We start from the raw sequence: 23372 nt of genomic DNA on the forward strand, positions 1-23372 counted from the left end.
GTCCTTTTACTTGCGAAGCCCATCTCACATATTTCTCGCATTCCTTCCATTCTTCACTTCTATTTGAGCATTCCAACTCAAAACAGTTCTTCAAGCAATCAGATCAGTTCCTTCTTTGCACTTTGTGAGGGAAGAACATGAAGACGGTGAACATCAATTCAGCTAGATTTCTAATCTCCTTCTCTATGGTGATTCTCAAATGGTCAACCTGGGTCATTGCAGAACAACAAGTCCCAGCCATGTTTGTGTTTGGAGATTCATTGATCGATGATGGAAACAACAACTACTTGTTGGGAGCTTTAGCAAAGGCCAATTTTTTACCTTATGGTATTGATTTCGATCAGGGAGTGACCGGACGATTCACTAATGGTAAAACCGTAGTCGATATGCTAGGTAACTTCTTGAATCTAACCAAAATCTTCCATTCTAACAGGTTTTGTTCTTCATTTTTGGGTACTTTCGCGTTAACACTAAAGAACATGCCTTGAAAACCCATTATGTGGTAGCCAATTTAAGTTTAATTTTGCAGGAAACAAGTTGGGTTTACCGTACCTTCCAGCCTATGCAGATCCAACCACGCTTGGAACAAGAATCCTCAACGGAGTGAATTATGCATCAGCGGCTGGTGGGATCCTTGATGTCTCAGGGCTGCACCTGGTGAGTATTGAATTCCACTGCCTTGATTCCAATTTCAGGCCCATTAAGCCCTAAAGGCTCAATTCAGACCCAGCAAAACCCTAACAAGTTTGGGCTGGGCTTTTGTTCTGACCCACTTTTATGTCACCATTGATTTTTTTTTGGGTCAAATGTCACCATGGAATTTATTTATTCATGTTTGTAATGTATGTTCTGTAGGGACCAAGGTTCAGCTTAAGGCAGCAAGTGATCAACTTTGGAATAACTCTGAGTCAATTGAGGCTCCAACTAAACAGCACAAACATGATGAACATAAGCGATTACCTGGCCAAGTCGATCGTTGTGATGGAAATCGGTAGCAATGACTATGTCAATAACTATCTTATGCCATATCTTTACCCTACTAGCTTCCTGTATAATCCCAGTCAATATGCCGAGCTTCTCATCAGTCAATATGCAATACAACTTGTGGTAATCAAACAAATCCATTTGGTAATAAGGTTCTTTAGTTCTCTATTGATTAACTGATTTTCATCAACCTTTACCATTGTGGTGTATCCATTGCAGATACTACAAGACTTAGGGTTCAGGAAGTTCCTCTTAGCTGCATTGGGCCCAATAGGATGTATCCCCAGCCAATCGGTAAGAGGGAGATGTTCGACGAAGGTCAACGACATCGTTGGATTGTTCGACCAACGGCTCAGATCACTTGTCGACCTGATGAATGCCAATAACGCGGGGTCCATCTTTGTCTTTGGCAACACAACTAGAGTCTTCAATGATATACTCACTGATCCAGCTAAATATGGTATGTCTAGCACTTTTGAACATTAAACTTAAAAGGAGGGACACATGGGCTGCCGCCCAGAGTGCCTCTCCTGATACTTTTTCACCACATAAATAATATTAAAATAATTAAAAATGGGACCAACCCATTTCGCCAGCAGTTCCAACTGGAAGGTGATCCCGACTTGGCCCACAGAACTAGTTCGATGCCTCATATTAAATTGGCTAATCTTTTGGGCTCGGTTGTAACCATAGGATTCCTGAAACGACGAGGGGGAAAAATACTGTTTGGTTGCAAGGAAAATTATTACATTTTCCACCGAAATAAAGAGAAGTTTTTCTATTAATAACTGAGCTTACTTGCTGATGTGGCAGGATTTACGAATACGAATGGACCGTGCTGTTTTCTTGGGCCGAATCAAGGAACTTGTCTTCCTCTCTCAAAACCATGCCCAAACAGGAACAACTTTGTGTTTTGGGATGCTTATCATCAAACACAAGCAGTTAATGAAATTCTAGCTGAAAGGGCTTACACTGGGCCTCCTTTAGATTGTTATCCAATCAACGTTCAACAAATGGCTAGAATGTAACCTACTACTTCTACATTCAATAAAGAATCAAATAATATGGATATACTAAATATGCTCATTAGCTTCTTCTTTCCCTGTTTAACACCCCTCATCACCCACACATCCCCAAAAAAATATCCTTCTTGTCTCTCTCATCTCTGGTGATTTTGCTCTTCAATTTGATTAGGCAGCAGAAATGTCCAAACTTGCCATTGGAGAATGTGCTTTCGATATTTTTCCACCATACAATAAAAATGAAATCAAATAAAACCCATTTAAGATTTCACACTTAAATTATTTTATCAACTCAGACGGGCCCATATATTGAGTAGTAAACAAGTCAAGATAACACTATGCGCTCCACCAACAGAGAGGTTATCCAGGTAGTACAAAATCAGATTTCATCTTTGAAGCACAGAAAGCCTGGCACCTTCTACCCTTTATTACTTTAGGACTATTACCTTATATATCATAACCTATAAGACAGATACATTAGAATGATTACCAAAAGAAAAAAAGACAGATAGAATCTTGACCCAAAAAAAAGATAAACAAGGATAGTAGGAGACATCCAAATGTGAATGATTAGAAAAGAGAATAGAATAGAATCACCACTGATGGTGAGACTTGCTGAATGTAGGTCATTTTTTCCATTCCCATAGATCTCTTGACCAATTTTGTGACATCACTCGGATGTCCATCTCCTAGCCCAACTAATAAAATTTATAAGCAAGGCACGGAGAATAGAATGGTCAATTAACACTTCTGGAAGGTGAACATCAACCAAAACCTAGGCCTGCGCTAGATTCAAGCAGCCAAAACCACTTGTTTCTTGCCTAGCAAATCTGAACACAGATTATAAGCTGCCGATCAAGTGGAGCCCATGCCAAGGTTAATGATTTCAGCTAAACCTGAACCCAATAGCATGTGTTATTTTTCTACTTAGGGATTGGAAAAATCGAAAATAGTTACAGAGCCTGCTTTGGACTTGATGATGGTAATGCACGTGATTCAGGACAGGGTCTGCCTGTTGAAGGACTCCACTGTTAAATTGGCAGTAAATGCAGGAATGGAATTCATCTTCCGTATGAATATTGCAATCTGCAAGACAATTTAAAAATGGTCAAATTCCTTGGCAACTCAGCAGATAAGGGTTTAGACAACATGATGAAATGGGATAATTAGAGAAACACAAACAAGATTAGACCTCCAAATGACCTGAGAGACATTAATTTAGCTACAAAACAATCACAATCACATAATCTGTTTGTAATACTGGTGAATGGTTTGCCACATTGGAAAAGGTAAACTCTAAGTTGAACAAAAAAAAAATTCAATGGCAGAAAGAAAATGGTGAAAAGTCTGATAAAATACTGCCTAATGTCTGCTGACTCCAAGTTCCACTGGCCATCCAACAATTAAGATTCCACATCATTTCTCCAAGAGGCCTATATTGTAGTAGGACCAACACAACAGCTGATGGCTACCTTTTTATCATCCACAATTTATCTATTTTCTCTTTTCAAATTTGAACGTGGACCAATGATTTGGATTACATCCTTAACCTCAAAAAAAGCAAAATTCAGGAGGCTACAGGCAAATTACTTCACAACCAGTTATAATACCTGTTGCGCTATTTCAGGCTGAGAGGCATAATCATTTTCCTATTGAAACAAACAAAAAGAGTTAGATGCTAATTCCTTTTGGTAAAACATTGCCATAACTTCAAGAGCTCTGCTAGACAATTTACCAAAATATTTGTGTTGCCTGATTCATACTCAAAATCGAGCTTCTCATCATCACTCTGGGCATAAATAGATTGGAGAGTAAACCGTGTCACTGGAATCCCATTAGCGCGCTGGTGATCATCCATTACTATCTGCGAATATAGTTTGTTCAAGTGAAATAAATGGCTCATCTTACTAACAGAAGAAAATTAATCAAAAAAAAAAAGAAAAAGAAAACAGAGAGCATTAAACTGGAAACACAATTTCAATATGTCCAAAGCAGAACAACAATAACTCTGACTTATCCCAACTAGTAGGGTTTGGCTGCATGGATCCTTATCTGCAGATCAACTCTATCAGAGGTCATATTTGAAACAAGGCCAAAGCTATGCATTCCCCCCCACCCCCAGTTCACTTACTCCTAAGGTCATTTTAGGACTGCTCCTAACTCTTTATCTCCTTTAATATAAAACAAATCATTATGTATTGAAACATTCAAAGGCTTGTGTTGGAAATGTCCATGCCACCTCAAGCAACTTTCACCCAGTTTCCTATATACCAAAGCTACTCCCCCCAAAAAAAAAAATACAAACAATCCTTACTATGTCTTCCTAATTTTGCTACTCATACATCTTGACATCCTCATTCTTGCAGCATACCTAAAACCTGGCTGTATAACAGTCCAATCAAATTTTCTTTAACTTTGAACACATAATCACACAGCACCCCACAGGCACCTGTCCACTTCCTCCATTCTAATTTAATTATCTGTGACACATCATCCTCTACATCACCAGATATTAGAGAGCAATGTGTATAAGACCCTTCAGTGAAATAACTGCCAAAGCACTGAATAGCCTGATCTATCAGCAATTCATACAGGTTGGAACTTCTAAGCTTCCAATCAACCCACTCCAATTTTCAACTCCAGGTTGACCTAGTTTTAGAGATTGGTTCTGACCAATGGCCCAGAATGATGATGACTAACATTGCATAAATTTCAGACCGGACAAGTCATATAAGAACTGTAATCATACAAGAAAGAAGCTAATTATCCAACTGTAAAAGAAAATTAGTGACAAACAAATTAATACCTTGTATTTGTAGGTTAGGTCCATAAGGCTCATATGCTTCAAGTAAATGGGAGTGATGACAAGGAACACCCACCGCCCCCCTCAAAAAAAAAAAGTCAGGGAAAAAGAATGCTAACCACTCTCATGGTTAGCATGGTTTCTATGCATAAACAAGTGAGCTTTTATGTGTAAAAGATTGTTCAGCCCCCAATGCATAGAATAACATCCAAATCAATGGCCACTGGTGCAGGGGCGACACACTAGGTTAGCATTCTCTTGCCCAATTTTAATTACATAATTCACTTATTTACAGAAGAGGCAAAGACTATATAAGATAAAGTAGTAGTAAGGCATCCACTCTACCTTTTTTTCTTCCAGGAAATTTACATCAATACTAACTAAAGCCTAAGTGGCGGGGAAAAATAAACATTAAAAACAGAAAAAGAAACTTCTGAGTCCAGGATCAGGCCAGGCACTCAGGATTGGTCATGGGGGAATATATGTATAGTGGAACAAGGAGGGCCATTTCTAATTCACATTTTCTCCCCAACTTTTTTCTTCTTTAATGTATGACATTAAACGTAATGTAGGAAGAAAGGAATTACCACCCATCTCCCCATTCACACGTGAACTATGAACATACATGCGTATCAGATGCAACTCAATTAGGAATACACCTCTCTCCCTATTCACACGCAAATTATGAATACACATCTCTGTTGCTTGACGAAAAAGTATATCATTTTCCAACTGGGCTCTTCAATTAGAACCCTATGGAGATAATGAGGTCATATGAACAATTTGAGACTCCCCTTAGATAGGGGACCATCTGGTCTGGTATCCAATACACTTTCTTTCTCTCCTCAATTTGCATTAGATCACCTAAAACAAAAGAAACCTTGAATTATATTTCCCAAAGAACAGGCAGTTCACTGAATTCACTGCCTGGGCCAGCCCCACATGTAAATTGAATTCTTTCTCCCAGGCCTGGTTTTCTATATCCATGTCTGACACAGAATATGCTTATATTCAGATATGACAAACAACTCTAACGCCTATACAGTTATTTCCTTTTCAAAGTGCAGCATTTATGCTTGCTGCATACTGTCTTTTGAAACTTCACCCCCAAAAAGAAAAATACAATCTGCAAAAACCACTGTATGGAAGCATTAGCCAGTTGGCAAGGAGCCTGCAGAATACTGTCAAATACATAGATAGAAAGCCAAAATTACAATATAAGATGTCCAATAACTTCTCCAAACGGACTCGGAAGCATCAGAAAATAGACTATATGATACTGTTCAATTCAGAAATAGAATTATTCAACTCATACCTTGTAACCAAAAAGCGAACAACATGCCCTTCGGAAAACAGATATTCTCTCAGCGAATACAGTCTTGTATCTGTTGCATTTGTGCATTCAGGGCAAAAGAAAAATATAATAAATATTGAAAAAATAAAATCCAACTTTTACCTTCCCCACCCCCACCCCCTTTTTATTTCCCCTTCTTTGGGCTTTGGTAATGATAATTATTTACCAAAAAGAATAAAAAATTTACCTTTCTTCGCGTTTCTCCAAAGTTGCAACTTGCCCTCTGAGTTGTGCAAGCTTTTCAGACACTTGGGAATCAATCATAATTCCAGCATCTGCTAAAAACTTGAAAACACAAGTACTATGAGGAAAGACATTCTGTTGCATAACAGCTTAACCACACATGAATATTTGAACCAAGAACTGTCAGAAAATGAAAACTCAAGGACAAGATATCTGTAAAGGCATCAAGAAGACCAAACATTTCAATCCCAATGAAATCACATTATATGATTTGAAGGCCAGAGCTTCTTCTTTTTTGTGTGTGTGTGTGTGGAGATGTTGGAGCAGTACAGTCCTACACCATTCAAGTTCATACATAGGTTTCTTCATATTTGACTTATCTCACATTCTCACCTAATTTCTTAAGACTTGGGTTGGACCATCCAACATGGTGTCAATGCCTCGATCTACTTGTCTCCCCCCCCCCCCCCCCCAACCCAAAAAAATATATATTTTATCCGGCCACATGCAGGGCCAGGTGAGTCAAACCTCAAGTAAGAGGAATGTTGGAAGTTTCAGAGATAGTCTTACATCAGTCAAGTTTGGTCCTTGGAGCTTTCATAAACTTGAGTAGCTATCCACCTAATGCTTTGATGCTTTGGTTGGATCCTTCAAGCATATTTAAAACCATCACAGGGCATACCTACTGCAGGAGGCTCTCACCAATCTAGGGTCTGGGATCGCAACTCCTAAAGTAATAATTTGTACACAACAAAAATTTAAAAAGAAAATGACCAATGCCATGAAAAAACATTTTGATACATGCAAGACTAGGATTCCAACACAAACAAATAATAGCCCAATATTCAAAACACATCCCTAATAATGATAAGCACCATGTAAAAACATTGCACACCGAGTCGCCAACTAGGGGAAGTGCCTCCTGGCATGATTGTGGCTTCCAGTATGGTAGAGTGCTCACCTAACTCCAAGGTGAGGTCAGATGTTCAAATCTCAAAACACAAACCCCCCTCCCAAAGGAGGCTCTCACCTCCAACCAAAACTAGATGTGTACATCTTCTTAATTCCTCTCCTCCCTCTCACCCCTCCAGATCACTCCCACCCCCTGGCCGCCCTTCCTTGAGTTGGGATGGTAAGCCTTAGTGACCTATGGGTCCCCTAGAGGAGATGACTGAAAAAAAAAGTTATCAACATAAGCTAATAATCCAGTGTTATGACTTTATGTTATCACACATCCAAGAGTCAGCCCTTCATTTTCTCTATCCTTGAAACATTTATGTTGCCTACAAGAAAACTGCATCATGCTAATTTTAACAATTACTAAGCTCCACCTAAGTAGAGAGGCAGGCATACCATGCACAAATAAAGACTAACAAAAAATCAAATAAACTCTATCAAACCTCACCATAAGGATATCATAAATCATCATCATAATTACCTGACTGTCCTTTCAATTCTTCAACAGCTTGTAACTTCTCCTTTGTTTTCTGCAATTCACTTCGTAGTGCTTCTATGGTATGTTTAGCCTCACCATCGACAGCCAAGGTATTGACCATCCGCAAAACTTTTGTATTTGCAGCAGAATAATCACCCTGACTTAACTGTGAAGATAACTATTGTTAAAAAGCCAGTGCTTTCTCGATTGCAAATAATTAGCATTAAGCTAGATTCTACAGGTATGCATTAATACAGATCCATCATATCAGTAAGGAAAACATTCTTAGAAGAACTGTATCATGAAACTGGGAGGGAAATGTCTGTCTTACATGTCTCAGATCTAAAATCCCAAGGACATAATGACATACAGATGCAGTATTAGCATGCATAAAGAGAGACACCAAGATATAAATAGATAGTTTCATTTTGAGAACAACGCATCCAGTGTAGATGTATCCAGACTATTTCTAGCTTTGTAAAACACACCTTAGATTCAAGTATAGCAATCTCAGAACGAAGACGATCCCCCTCCCTCTCCAATGACTTTATTTTCCTTGTTTCATCACTCAACCTCTCAGTGAGCACCTTAATTTCACTGTGCTGATTACTTATGGTTTCCTTTTGTACATTCAACTCATGCTCCAACTCTTGAATAGCTTGCTCCTTTTTAGCAAGAGATGACTCCAGTTCCTGTGAAATTAAAACCAAACTAAGAATCACAAATCATCGGAAAAATATAGTCCACACGTGAATGGAATCTAATGACCTGCAATGGAGTCTCATTAGTTGATCCCCCTTCTGCTTCCAAATGCTTCTTCAATGCATAAGCATCCTTTCTTAGCCTCTCTCTTTCTTCATTAACTGAGGAAAGCTGCAATGAAGTGATTCATATGAGATAAATCAGCATATTAGGAAAAGGATGTAATCTGGGCATCTGGCACGTCATTATGAAATTATTTGATGCTATTCTACACAAACAGAAAAAGGTCTTCCACAAAATGCAAATACCACATGGCACATGGTTGGGGGTCAGGGAGGTGAGAAAGCAGTAAAGGTATGGAGGTAAGAGAACTGAGAGGGAGGGGGGAAGTCCAGAGAGAGATGTTGCACAGGGGGAATTGGGTCTTAGGAAGATATTTAGAGGGTTGATTGATGGATAACATTACTAATAAAAGGGAGTTTTGTTGGGGTTTATTCAAAACAACTGAAATGGAAGGAGGGTTATCTTTTTATTTTTGGGGGATTGAAATGTGTTACCACTTGGGAAATAACTCAAATGTTCAATTTCTAGAAAAATAAAATTTTTAGATTAATTGGCCAAGGATTGCAGAGGAAGGCCGCGAAAAGGCCAAATCCCTTTTAGAAATAGGATGTATTAGAGGTTATCAAGCATTAGTCTATAAATATAGATAGAACAAAATACATTACTTGCATGCATGTCTCAGTGGTTGAGACAGTTAAGTGTGAAATTCCTCCAATTAACAAATATTTGTATAAGAAGAACCAACATTACTTGTGCATCTATGGTTGTAGGCTTGTACTTGTAGTACCAATTTATTGTGCTAAGCAATTGGTTGCACATAGACATCATATTTAGGACCCATGCAGAGAAGCTCTAGATCATACAAGCTACATGGACGAGCTTGGCAACACGTATTATACTTCAAAAAAAAAAAGTTTGAAACTATACACATTTATGGCACAAAATATAACAAAATATGACACCACATGTATTATATTGAAAACAAAAGTTTGAAAATATGCATATGTATGGCACAAAATTAATATAAAATATAACACACACACACAGCTCCTCATTTCCCCCATTCCCAAGTGCAAATCCCTAAATCTCACCCACCTTGCTTTTGTTGACGATCTCATGATCTTCTCTAAAGCGGACCACCTTTCCATATCCTCCATCCTCTCAGCTCTTTTGCAGTTTAAATCCCTCTTTGGCCTTCGGGTCAATCTTGGCAAGTCCACCATCTTCCTCTCAGGTATCCCTAAGCAGCTTCGAGCCTCTCTCCTCCAACTCTCGGGTTTCTTGCCCGACTCCTTTCCTATGGTCTATCTTGGCCTCCTGCTCATCCCTGGTAGGCTCACTCGTCACCATTGCCTTCCAATGCTTGACAACATTCGTAAGAAATTGCAGCTTTGGAAAAGTAAGCTTCTATGTGATGGAATCTTTATTTTGCGCATTACTTTGGAAAGGGCAGGAAGCCTCGCGCTTCACCCACCGGGTCAGTTGGTCCTCCATCTGCCGCCCTACCTCCGAAGGTGGCCTTGGTATCCGCTAGAACATCAATGTTAACTCAGCCTGCCTCCTTAAACTCATCTGGAAAATTGCCTCAAAACATGACTCTATTTGGGTTAGGTGGGTCTACTCACATCTTCTCCAGTCAGATTCCTTCTGGACTGTTTCTATGCCCTCCAACCCTTCATAGCTTTGGAAGAAAATTCTCCTGCTTCGTCCCCGAGCCATCTCGGCTATTTCTACCTTCATCTCTTCGGTTCCTCCATTTCCTTCTTGGCTGGACCCATGGCATCCGATGGGTATTCTCTATAACCACTTTGGCTCCCGCACTGTCTATAACACTCGTATCCCCAAATCTGCCCCCTTAACAGCCTTCATCTCTAATGGATCTTGGATCCTTGTTCCCCTCCCCATTCTCACACAAGTTTGGGAATCTCTCCCTTCACTCTCTAGCTCCCCTTGTGACCTCACCATTTGGCTCCCTTCACCCACAAAATCCTTCTCCACCTCATCGGCTTGGAACCTTCTCAGATCCCATAGCCCTAAACCCCCTGGCACCCTTTGGTTTGGTTTAAAAACCACATTCCCCGCCACTCCCTAACCCTCTAGAGAGCTCTTAACATCGCCCTTCCCACCCAATCCTTCCTTATTGACCGCCACATCCCCGTTAGCCCCAACTGCATCCTCTGTTGGTCTGATTTGGAGAACCTTAAGCACCTTTTCTTTACTTGCCCTTTCTCCAAATCTATATGGGGAAAAAAGCCATTATCTCTATTTGGCCCCGTTCGAGGCATTCCTATGGGTTTGGACGAGATTGGTCTTGGATTTTGAGAAACTTTTCAGGTTCTTCCATCTGCAATTGGATCAGTAAGCTAGTGTTTTGTGCCTTGATCCATCACCTTTGGTGGGAGCGCAATCTTCAAAGATGGACCTCCAAATCTCGATCTATAGACAGGATTTGGAATGCCATCTATTTTGATGTTTCCTCTAGATTGTTAGCTATTCCCATCCCCTGTCGATGACACCCCAAGTAACAGGCTTATTGTTGTCTCCTGGGGTCTTAGTTCTCCTTTTTGGTCTTCTTCTTAAAGACCTTGTTCTCTTGCTTTTGTTTTTTTTGGATGAATAAATAATATATTAAGACAACGAGAAGCACAAAAGCAATACAAAGGAGCCAATAATGGGGGAGGGGAGCAAGAAGCTCAAGGGGGGGAGATGAGAGAGCAACTGAGACCCCAGAAACTAACAATGAACCTATTTTTGGGGCTGTCGGCAACAAGGGGATGGGGGAGGGAAAGAAGCCTCGACGAAACATCAAAGAAGATGGCTTTCCAAATCATGTCAAAGGATCAGGATTTGGTGGTCCATCTTCTAAGGTTGCGCTCCCACCAAATGTGATGGATGACGGCACTAAAGACGAGCTTGCCTAGAAATAGAGCTGCCAGAGAAGCTTCTCGAGATTCAGGACCAATCCCGAACAAACCCATGCGAGCGTCTCGAGCGGGGCCAAATGGAAGCAAGGGCTCTATCTCAAATGGGACGGGGAAAATGGCAGGAGAAAAATAGGTGGTTAATGTCCTCAGAACCATTCCAGCAAAGGGCACAGCTAGGGTTGGCGGGGATATGACGGCTAATGAGGAAAGATTGGGTAGGTAAAGCAAGGTTGAGAGCTCTCCAAAGGGTGAGGGAGTGACGGGGGATGTGACCTTTGAACCAAACCAGATGGGACCAAGGGATAAGGGGTGAGGGAAACGGAGGAGGTTCCAAGCGAAGGAGGTAGAGAAGGATTTGGAAGGCGAAGGGGTCCAAATGGTGGTATCACAAGGATGGTTTAGGATAGGGGGAGCGCATTCCAGACATGTGTGAGACTAGGGTGGGGGAGAGGGGACCAGGCCCCTTGGGAGATGAAAGTGTCAAGGGTGGCAGTCTTGGGGATGCGGGTCTCATAGACTGTGCAGGGACCAAGGAGGGTGAAAAGAATGCCCAACGGATGCCAAGGGTCAAGCCAGAAGAGGGTAGAGGAGCTGCGCGAGACTTGGATAGAGATGGCAAAGAGAGCACGGGGACGAAGGAGAAGGATCTTCCTCCAGATCCAAGAAGGATTAGAAGGGCATGGAGCCGTCTAAAAGGAATCCTGTTTGAGAATGTACGAAGCAGAAACACTTGGTGAGTTATAATTTTGCTTTTGTTTGTTTGATATAATTATTTATTCATCAAAAAAAAAATTGCAATGGGCACAAATTTTAGGCCTCAAAGATCAATAAGCAAAATCAAAGCATGGTTGGCTCCAATGTCCCAATGTTGTACGTGAAGAGATGCACAATCATCAAGAAAAGTGTCTTCAACGTATTTGGCAAACCCATAGATAAAATGTTTGTTTGCATTTGAGAGTATCTTTTGCTCCTCTAGGACCCATTTGATAACTCACCAAGTGTTTCTACTTCGAGAAACGCTAGAAACAGTACTGAGTGTTTCTAGAAGCATAAACAATTTATTAGGCGTTTGATAAAATTTGCTTCTGAAAGTAGAAAATTTAAAAGTTGTAATAAAATTTATGAAATTTGCCATTGTTATGTTTAGAGTGCCAAAATCCATAAATACCCCTTTTAAAATTGTTTCACTTAAACCCAACCCGCACCCAATTTTGCTTCGGAAGTGTTTCTCAAGGCAAAACTTTTCATAAATTTCAATTTTATGTTGCAAAATCATGCGAGACAAAACAGTTTTCGGCCAATTTTTTTGCTTCCCGAAGCAAGAAACACCAGAAACTGTTTCTCGATGGTATCAAACAGGTCCTTAATATCACCTCATGGCTCATGCAACACTTCATTTTTATCTTCAAGGAGAAGACAACAGGAAATTGCACTAAAATGCCATACGCACACAACTCGCAAGAACCAGCAAGGGAGAAGTATTTTGTTTTCAATGTCATCCAAAAAAGCCCTCCTCCCAGTTTCTGAAAATATTGAAATTCAGCTACCAGAGGAAATTTAGATTGTTCACACAAAATTTTAGCTGCTAACACAAAGAGATACATGTCAAATCTACTTTTTCCCTAATTGGATCCCAGAAAAATGTTTATCAGAAGAAATCAGAAGAAACAGGAGATAAAAATCACGAACATCCACCCCAGGACATGAAAACATAATAAGCCTCCCATTCAAAACCATGCGGAAGAAAACAAAACAAGACAAACTGACTGATCCTCCAATTCATTAATATTTGCATGGCCGCAGCTAATCTCATAAGAAAAACTGAATATAAGCAAACCATTTTGCAAAGGGAATGTTAAAATAATGAAACTTGTTCATCTGATGCTTACAATCAATTCAAGCCGTCTGATCTCTGAAACTGATTCTTCAGCCTTCCTTTTCACCATAGCAGCCTCAGTTTCGGCCTGGTGTCTTCCATGTTCTGCGACTTCTAGAGCCACCTCCATCTGTTTCAAACGTGCATTCTCCTCACCCAACTTCATCATACCCTCCAGAACCTCTCTACATTACATACAAAGCATCAGTATAACAAACAACTTCTAATTCCGTCATAAAGTTGGATGAAACCCCTAAGTTCAACAATATAAGTGACCACTCAAAAATAAAAGTCAATGCCACTTTCCCCAATGCCATATACACATGTAGTAGCAAGTTTAAAAGAAGAACGATGACATGGTGTCGGTAGAGAAGTTACCCAAGCAAATTTAGATGGAAAAACAAACTCCCCCAGTACTAGGATCTAAAAGATGACACTTCAACAAAGATGGCGTAGGGGCAATGATACCAATGAAACAAGGAGGGAAAGTGCAGAACTCGCCATCACTTGCAATAGGGGTAAACCAATGAAACAACCGAACAACTACAAGTTCAATGAAACTTCAAACAAGAATTCACTAGTGGCTGACAGACAATGTGGCTATAAAACTGATTAATCTCAAGAAGAAAAATGCCAAGAATGCAATTCTGGCTAGTTTTCAGCTGAAATAGAACAAGTAGCTTAATGTAAGTAATGAAAAATACTACTGAAATATGCGAACAGGAATCACATAACTAAATCCCGCTCAAGACCCCCAGTGGTGGGAGCCTTAAGCCCTTGGCACACCCTTGTTTTGTTTTGGTACACCACTGGGGGCAGCTGAAATTGGTAATTGGTAAAGTAGTTCCGCTTTATAGAGACAACATTTAATGGAAGAAAGCATTTAGAGTTTGTTGTTAAGTTTGCTAATACATTCCTTTAATTTATGCAATGTCCTTGAAGTAAATGATGCTTTTTCCAATAGTGATATATGGGACCTTCTACCCTTCAACTACAGATTCTAGTTGGACAGAAACTATAGGGTCATTGACCAAACCCACATGGAAAACCCTTTTTCTTTTTTAAATTATAATTACTACTCTTAGATTGGAGCAACATCTACCAAATTAAGGAAGCCTTCTGTTAAACTAGGAAAAAGCTATTAGGAAGCCGTCTGCTTTTCAAAAGAAAGAGCCTTTGGCTGGATTAAAACATCGATTGGTTGTTCGACATCTTTCCTGATGAAGAATATCAGCATCACCCCAAAAGCAAGACAGAAGTTAATTCAATAAAAGTTAACAACATACTTCTGCAAGCCTGAAAACTTAATTGGTAGATCATCAGGACATAAAACACCGGGAATATCATTGATCGCCAACTTCCAAGACAGCAATTCTTCATCCAATTTCTTCGCATTTAGCTGGACCTCTTGCAGCTTAAGTAAATCGGATTCTGCCCGTTCCCTGCGGCCTTTTTCTTCCAAAATTTTCTCTCTCAGTAATTCATTGTTTTCATGAGAGGATTTCAACTTTCTTGCTTCTAGAACCTCGGACTCCTAACAATAAATAAAATAAAAATAAGCATCAGGCATAAATAGTGTCAATAGAGGATAAATAATAAAGAGAAAGGATGCCAATAATTTCAAAATATAAAGGATGCCTCATTAAATGGCTTAAATATTTTCTAAGAAGCATACTATTTTAAGATTTGTGAAACTATTTCAAGAAAAAAGCTTCTTTTTTTCTTCTTTTTTTTTTTTTTTTTTTTTTTTTGGGGGGGGGGGGGGGGGGGGAAGCTGCCTATCAGAGAATAGTTCTCCATAACTTCTCAATGAGACAAATAAATTATATCAATTATGCTCCCAATAAAGCTGAACCATATTTCACTGATTAGAATATTCACAACTATTCTAGTGAACAACAACTGTCATTTCATTAGGAATGAAACACACATAACTAAAACTAGGTATCAATGAGGCTACATGATTACTATAACAAATCATCATTGACAAATAATCACTTAATATAAGGCAGACAAACAGCAGGATTTACGTAGTCCTAATTTAATGGTTTTCAACAGGGCCAAATGTGGCTTAGAATACTTTAATTAAGCCCCATAATTGGGTTATATGGGCTTTCTGATTGTTATTTTTATATTTCTTCAATGTGATAGGCCACTTTTACAGGGTAGTTGGTCATCTTGGACCTTAAAGGCTCCTTATTACTTAAGCAATGCCTTGAAACTGTGATAGTTGAGTAGCTTTGTGTTCTAGTCATGTTTTGACATGATAAGAAATGGAGAAGACATGAACCATTACCGTTGAAACTGATGGAAAACCATCAGACACGTATAGAAGCTCTTTTACCTCGAAATAACACCTAACTCAATACCTTCCAAATGATTTTACCTTTAGGGCCCCATAACTCAAGTTTTTCATACAGGTTTGTGGCCCTGTTTTTAATAGAGTTGGGTGTCTGATCCATTGTTGTCAAAGTGTCCGCCTAAGAGGCCGCCCAGCACCTAGGCCCATTTTATCGTTGCCCTCTACCGCCTCGCCTCGCCTCGCCTTGTTGCCTTGACAAGCATGGTCCGATCCTTGGCAAGTAAGGTATTAATGTTATGTGTTAGGAGCACTACCACGCATGGTTGGAAAGGGATCAAAAGGAATCAAGAACTAGAGTGCAAAGCAGAAAGGGATTCACTTGGTTCATTGATAGTCCTGCTGGTGCTCCTAAGCATATGCATCCTTGATGCCATGTAGCAATGTGGTGTCACATACAGATGTAGGCATACGACATTACTTTTGTGGGGTGTTGTGTGCTGATATACATTATTAATCCCTCACCTAACAACTCAAATGCGTAAGCATAAGTAGTTGCAACAAAGTTAACACTGATTTTCTAGGCCAATTTATCAATGAAAGTTTTACTCTAAATGAATGATCTTATGGGAGCAATGTAAGCTTTGCAAATTCAATTGCAGATGAATTGGCTAGAGGACAAGTTGGCAGACATTTCTTGTATGCAAGCCTTTGTCATTTGAGGTTGTCTACTTTGACTTTCATTTTCTAGGCTTTGGGCTGGAGGCCTTCTTTAGTGATGGTGGTGGTGTTTTACTCCCCCCCCCCCCCCTCTAAAGTTCTAATATTGTCCTCCATCCCAGTTTTTCTTTCTAATAAAATTATAATTACATATCAAAACAAAATTCCTAGAACATCATGAACAGGTCAAAGAATTAAGCTGGACATGCAATTCAGTTCTAATTTAGTTCTTCTAAAGAAACTCTAGAGATAGTCACCTTGGGAAGCCTTTCTGGTAGGTTTCTTTTTGGTGGAAGATGAACTACTCTCTACAATTTAAAAACTGTAATCCAAACCTCAAAGGACATCACTAAAATGGAGGACTGGCACATTCAACATAATAAAGAAGAGAGGGGGGGGGAATTGTTGGTAATAATGCAACAACAATCTTACATAGCTCCTAAGCTCATCTTGCAGGTGCTTCACCAAGACATTGGTATCCTCATGATTGACTTCCCCAGATGATGATGAGAAATTTAATAATTTCATCTCAACTTCATTTTTCTGACAGAGACACTGCAAGCAAAAGTAGCAATTAAGATGAGAAATGTCAAATACTGTCCCATTAATGAGGTGGAGATCACAAGCCCTCATATAAAATACCTATCTATAAATTCCCTCCCCCTCATTGCCCACCAAGATTCTAATTGTATTGATGGTATGTAAGAGATACGAAATTGGAGAAAGAAGTTATACCCAAAACATAGCCAAGCTACACACAAAATAATTTTTTTAAAGTAATTACAAGTTTCTGCACAAAATGCACATCCTATCATCATGCACAAGCTCCATATTCATTTTAAACCAGTACTGTGCCTAAGATTTTTTATGGATTATGTCAAACTGGAAGCCCCAGCCACCAAGTACATGCACTAACTGGGCTAAACTAAAATTTGTTTACCAGACAAGCGAAAACCCAAGAAGAGTAAGGAAAGATGGTATAAAATTGAAATTAAAGCTGGATTTGTAACATTAAAGTTGACATGTTACATTCTAGGAATAAAATCAATTTAAGCATCACGGCCAACTTAGAACGGAGAAACCTGCTAAACAGTTTTCTATGTTATATTTGAAAAAGCTTTAGAAAAAAGTGAAGAAGAGAGCTGATGATTAGTTCAAGTCTTTACCAACCTAATCTCCAAAAGACCAGTAATTTAGAAACTATGAAGATTTCTCTTTTATCCCTCAAAGGAAAAAAATAAAGAATATTTGGCCACCTTGAAATTGGGCAACCCAAATAGGTTGCAACAGGGATCAATTGTAACAGCTTGTTAACCAGAGTCAAGCCACTGTAAAGTAACACAAGTGCAAGACCAGATTTGTGAGATATATTATGTGAACACAATCAGGAAAAACAGTAAAGGCGGGTGGCAAGAAAAAAGAGATTTGACAAGCCTGGACTTGGATTGATCAGAAAGGAAGTCAGACGATACTCTATCCAAATAACATATTATCTCACACTGGTTGAAATAACATATGCCCCTCCATATAATTGAGCATTATGAAAAAAAGAAAACAAATAAATGTCAATGACCTCATTCAGCTGTTCTTTAAGTTGCTCCAGCTGTTCCTTTAGCAGCTCCGATTCTTTTTCTGCATTACTTGCCCTGCATTCCATCCGTTCAAGCTAAAACCTCCAAGTCAGTTAATAAGCAGTGAATAAGGAACTATCATCTTTTTAAATCCAACAGACAACTGGAAACTACTCACATCTGAAGCTATTCGAGAAACAGAAAGCTTTGACTCTCTTTTCAACTGTAGGAGCTCATTATTAAGATGGGCTTTCTCTCTTTTTATGCTGCCTGAAAGTTGGTTGAGTTTTTCCTCAAGTAGGCTAGCTTTGTCTTCAGCTGAAGCAGCTTTCAGCTCAGCATTCTTGCGAAGTTCCCCCTCTTTTTGGAACTTAACCTGGATTTCAAGTAACAGAAAAAAGTAAATTGATTATGCCGCCAACACGTGACTGAGACAAGGAAATGCCAAACAGTCACCTACTTTATTTCTTGATGCAGGTCCTGCACCAAATTGGCCAACTTCCCTTTGAAATCAACATAGGGTTGATAGATATGGGTCTTAGGTCTCTTCAGCAAGTTTACGTGGTCATGGGCCAATTCTATGGACCCATAAGTTTGATTTTACGTCAAGTTGGAAAATAGGTTTCTATGTAGTTTAATTAATCTTATTATGCAAACTCTGCCCAACTGAAGTTATAAGGGCAGAATAGTCTTTTTTATGTTTTAATTTAGTTTTAAGAGTCTAAGTCAACCTAAGAATTAGGGGATCTGATCATTTTGTCCTTTTACTAGGAGAGGCAGTTTCTAGGTCCCAATTTCACTATGACTTCTCATGCAAGGCTATAAGTAAAGCCCTGGGAATATGACAGAGGGCAGAATTCAGAATATAATTATAAAGAGAGTGTCGCTGCCTAAGACCAAGGTTACTTGAGCTTCTCATCAGAGGTAAGGGATCTCCATGTGATCGAGTAAGCACCCTAGGGTTTCTATTTGAAGGATTCTCCTTCAAAAATACCAGTAGCCTGCCTCCACTTCTTGCCATCTCCATCACACCCCATTATCAGGCTTGTTTTACAAGTAATTAACAAGTCAGCACTTATTCCATTCCCCTTCTCATATCATCCTCATTTTTATTTTCTCGAATTTTCAAACTTTTTTAGAGACCCAAATTTAAGGTCAATTCTACGCCAGTCTAACTGCTGGATCTGTCCCAAACTTTAGGAACCTCATTCCCCCAACCTTAGTGACCTTCCATCCCAATTTCAGCCCCATCAGACCAACCAAACCCTAGATTTACCCTTCCTTGCTATCATCGCCTCATTTTCTCTCCAAAATCCAGAAACCCACTAACTCCCAAACCACCCATCCAAAATCAAAGAAACTTGAATAGATTATTTTAAGGATCAAAATGTAAATTCCTTTCCAAAATCTATCATTCCCCTAGGTTTTCATCCCATCTCACATCTACCCCATATCAACGAATTTATCAACCTCCCATGGGAAGGGTTAAAGTACCCTCCATACCCTAAATATCCATATACCTTTATCCATCTATATCCTATCAAAACAAACCAAACCCCAAGTAGGGAATAAGAAAACAATTGTTAGGAACCAATTGGGGAACAACCACTCACACCCTAACCCCAAAAGTTCAAATAACCCTTTCTTGCTCCCATATGAATTGGTTCTCTTAAAAGATCTTGGAAGAACTGGCCCTCATTCACTTGAAGCTACATCATTTCTCTCCTAGAAAAACAACTACAGGTCAGCCTTCTACTTGCAGACTACATTACATTGGATGCTTAAAGATAGAAGCAGCATCTATGTCAGACAAGTGCCTACGAAAACCAACTACACCATACACACATCAGTAATTGAAAAGCTAAACCTTTTAAAATACATGAAAACCTTATAAATTTGTTATATAGATATATGTAAATAATTGATCACTTCCTTTGATAGATTCATTCATGTCAATAATATGATATAAACAAGTTTTAAGCTACCTAAATATAAAGATATTTTAACCCTTAAAAGTCACCAAATCCTAAGAATTTAGATACTTAGAATGCTTTCCAACCAGCGCAAGAAAAAAATGTATCTCCAAAACAGATTCATTGCTTATAAGCTGAAAAACTCATTTTCTTGGGTTCAAGGTCGGAAATACCATAGGCCTAATCTCCCAGTATAACTGTTCCAATTTCAGGTCTTGGATGTTATTGTCCAGGGAAATATTAAATTTCTGCCTTGAATCCTATTAGAATGGCAGCTTTCCTTCTATGTCCATACATCAAGAAATTCTCATGGTATAGGACGAAAGCTAACAAGAAATGAATTCAAATGCTAATTATAAACTAAAAATAATTATACCTCAATTTCACTGTGAGATTTTATTTGTTTTTCAAGTCGTTCCCAAGATTCTTTGACCTCATTCAGAAGCTGTTCTTGAAGCGCATGTTCACGCCCTTTGGCAGCAGCAAGTTCTTGTTCTGCATAATAAAACTTATCTCGGAAGTTTTTTTTCTCAATTTCTGCAACCAAAAGGATCAAACCAATGAACTCTGCGAAACACATCAATGCTCCTCGTGGAAATATTTTTCAAAAACAAAAAAAGAGGGGAAACAGCAGAACGGAATGGTCACCAATGAAGAAATGCCATAACTAACCCTGTTTCTAAATGCAAAACTTTGCAATACCGATAAACATGCTATCTGTCACCAGCCTGCTACATAACTACATAGTATATCGGAGACTATTTGGAAAGCCACTTGGATATGCAATCACGAGTAGATAACTTTGGAAGTCATGATACTCACTATAGTACCTCAATTTGAGGACTACCACATAGAGAGATTAAGAAGCATTGAGAAACAGAACAAATATAGACACAGTCACATTAATCAGACCTAGCACACAGAGATTAAGAAGCATTAAAAAACTATTTTTAATAACCCACCTGCCTTGGAGAGGTCATCATTTAATGCCTCCAATCTAGATTGATAATCCTTCACTTGCTTCTCAGCACTTTCCAATGCATCCAGAAACTCAGCTTTAACCTACAAGAATGTCAGGATAAGTTCTAGATCAAGAAAAAACTGGAGGACATGCATCCAATGTTGTTAGGTCGAGTAAATGATAGTAACAAGATCGTTGTTTGCGGTGTTGTCTTTAATATTCTTATTTATTCATCCAAAAAAAATTGATAGTAACAAGATCTTACAAAAAATGGTGCTGTGGATTCCAAGAATTTACATAATGGGATAAAGAAAAAGATCACCAGCAAAGACTAATTATGGCAGGATATCATAACTAAAAATGAATTCATTAGCAGACCATGCCAACTGTATATTGATGATTCTTTTCCCTCCTTGAACTGATTTGAGGAGAACACAAACAAACCCATCAGTTCACGACTTCCACCCAAACCATAGAAAAGCATTCTACATCTATACAAAAGATTAAGAATAACAAGCAACCAAATTAGAATCCAAGCTTGCCCACCGATCACCACAAACACCCCCCCCCCAAAAGAAAAGAAAGGCATAAGCCATGATTGCTATGAAAAAATGTAAAACTAAAATTACCATGAAAGATAAAAGTTTCCAGTTGCAGATGAAGCTGCTCCTTGGTACCATGACTTGTCTGATTGTATTCTATTGTTTTGAAATCTGGCACATTTGTCTCCATGTAATAACCCAAGTTGTAAATTCCTCCTGGGAACAAGGATTCCATAGGAGAAGCAGCGGATTTTTTAACTTCAGTCCCTAAGTCAACTCAATCAATCAGATATTTAGTTTCCTAGCAGTCCCATTGGATGTCAAAAAGAAGTAAGATGTTCATAAAATCACCCTTAACACAATCTTAAAATCCATATTATGGATCTCAGATTCAAGGAGGTCTACTAATCAAACTCTGGTGAATTAATGCTACTACAACTGCATCACTCTTCTTCAACTTACCTAACAGAACAGGGGCCTCATCAACCTTTATTGGAATCCCAGCCTTGGTCTGTAAAGATTTAACTCTCAGATGGACCACCACGTGGTCTTAATAGCGGGTGGGAGCGAATACGGCCAGAAGAGACCTTGATAATTCATCTTCTCTACAAGGAAGCGGAGGGCATTCATCTTCCCACAGACAAAACTGCGTGAAGATGCAACTCTTCAATCAAAATACATCAACCTTCTAGCTACCAGAGGTTCCACCATGATAGTATGACAAAAAGCCAGGTAGCCAACCATCCTATGAGTATGGATTTGTCACCGTTCCAGGTGCTATTCCCAAATCCTGAAGTAAGTTGTGTCACTCATACCTCCAAATCTCCAATACTCTATAACACCATTCCAGGTGCAATTCCCAAGTCCTGAAGTATGTTGTGTCACTTATACCTCCTATACTTTGTTTCCCACCACATTCAATTTAAGTCTTAACAGCTTTAGAATACGATAACACTGAGGTACCTAAAAACCCTAAGTGAGCCTCGTAATCAGCATCTTAGTAAATCCCAAAAAGTGAGACCTGTGATCAATATTTTAGCGTATAATTCGTTGTCTCCCTGTGTTATCCACTGGAAAGTAGCATCTCTGAACAACAAAACGCAACCCTAATCCACAAAGATCAACCAGAATACGAGCCAACTAGCTGGACAGCACATTTCCGAGCAAATTCCCAGTAAGAGACAACTAAGCAATGGAAAGTTGAGGTGGCTCTTTCCGTTTCAGGTTTCCAACCACAGAAATACAACTTCGTTACTCAACAACATAGGGTGCTTATCGATTTGCAACGAATATGAATATAAATTCAACTAAACCAACCAGAATCAAAGCGTATAAAGAAAGACAAATATAAAGTGAAGAGGGCAAACTAGGATAGGAATAGTAGAATACCATCTGACGACACTGGTAGGTGCAGAGCATCTGCTCGGAGGGGTCGTGACCATGAGACGATTCCGGCACCGGATCTTCGTATATCACCAGAGGACCCTTTGAAGCAGCAGCAGGGGTTTCATAAGCGACGATAGCACCGGCTTCGGGGCTCGAATCCACCTTTCGTTTCCTGGGAGGAGGAGTCCTCATCATCATCTTTCGAATCCTTCACTCTTCTTCCGGCTCTGAAATAGAGATTGGCGAGAGGGAAACAAGCTCTTCGTTTCAATATTATTTTTACTCTTCGGCCTTTCAGTGGCTTTTAACTTGCGAAAAGGAACGAATAGCGGTTTAAAAATGAAGGCGCCAGATTCGAGTCTGAAAATGCTTTGTGGGAATTTATTCCATAGATGGAAAGTAAAACCCAGAAGGATAAGAAAAAAATAAACGGGTGGACCCATTTTGCTAATAGAGTGTGATAAGTTGAAAAGGTTTTGTGAAAATTTTAAAAATGTGGTCTCACTTTTACTATTTTTCTACCCTGTATTTTTAACAAATTTCGCTAAAAATGTAACACTTTTAAAATAAATGG

At 39.2% G+C, this 23372-nt stretch overlaps 2 protein-coding genes across 5 annotated transcripts; one reads left to right on the forward strand and one right to left on the reverse strand.

Moving 5' to 3' along the window:
* Window positions 1-137: 137 nt before the first annotated feature.
* Window positions 138-2012, forward strand: LOC149008952 (GDSL esterase/lipase At1g71250-like). The gene is made up of 5 exons (XM_089160904.1): window positions 138-393; window positions 530-657; window positions 856-1107; window positions 1204-1444; window positions 1798-2012. The coding sequence occupies exons 1-5, from the start codon at window positions 138-140 to the stop codon at window positions 2010-2012; spliced, it is 1092 nt and encodes a 363-aa protein (XP_089017030.1).
* MAD1 (mitotic checkpoint family protein) lies at window positions 1699-23133 on the reverse strand. 4 transcript variants are annotated; one of them, XM_089161228.1, is made up of 16 exons: window positions 22802-23133; window positions 20872-20971; window positions 20286-20446; window positions 18115-18312; window positions 17939-18031; window positions 16798-16920; window positions 14633-14880; window positions 13360-13531; window positions 8550-8654; window positions 8270-8473; window positions 7785-7947; window positions 6351-6441; window positions 6125-6194; window positions 3742-3870; window positions 3617-3655; window positions 1699-3092 (listed from the first exon to the last, which is right to left on the reverse strand). In XM_089161228.1, exons 1-16 carry the CDS (start codon window positions 22994-22996, stop codon window positions 3003-3005), a joined length of 2181 nt encoding a protein of 726 aa, XP_089017354.1. In that variant the 5' UTR covers window positions 22997-23133; the 3' UTR covers window positions 1699-3002. The 4 variants fall into 4 exon arrangements, 3 of the variants coding, with proteins under 3 accessions (XP_089017354.1, XP_089017356.1, XP_089017355.1); XM_089161230.1 differs by lacking the exon at window positions 22802-23133 and adding an exon at window positions 21500-22751; XM_089161229.1 differs by having other exon boundaries at window positions 1700-3092; window positions 6351-6438.
* Between the last annotated feature and the right edge of the window lie 239 nt (window positions 23134-23372).

This window comes from Hakea prostrata, chromosome 7, assembly GCF_041222555.1.
Source record: "Hakea prostrata isolate BN-2017 chromosome 7, UWA_Hpros_2, whole genome shotgun sequence".
NCBI lineage: Eukaryota > Viridiplantae > Streptophyta > Magnoliopsida > Proteales > Proteaceae > Hakea > Hakea prostrata.

Excerpts from the sequence above, each read along its gene's own strand:
- LOC149008952 (XM_089160904.1), top strand. The coding sequence starts at position 138 with ATGAAGACGGTGAACATCAATTCAGCTAGATTTCTAATCTCCTTCTCT. Across the intron at positions 394-529 it reads AACCGTAGTCGATATGCTAG|GAAACAAGTTGGGTTTACCG; the intron begins GTAACTTCTTGA and ends TTAATTTTGCAG. Across the intron at positions 1,445-1,797 it reads CACTGATCCAGCTAAATATG|GATTTACGAATACGAATGGA; the intron begins GTATGTCTAGCA and ends CTGATGTGGCAG.
- MAD1 (XM_089161228.1), bottom strand. The coding sequence starts at position 22,996 with ATGATGATGAGGACTCCTCCTCCCAGGAAACGAAAGGTGGATTCGAGC. Across the intron at positions 14,881-16,797 it reads AAGATGAGCTTAGGAGCTAT|GAGTCCGAGGTTCTAGAAGC; the intron begins GTAAGATTGTTG and ends ATTTATTGTTAG. Across the intron at positions 6,195-6,350 it reads TTGGAGAAACGCGAAGAAAG|ATACAAGACTGTATTCGCTG; the intron begins GTAAATTTTTTA and ends CAAATGCAACAG.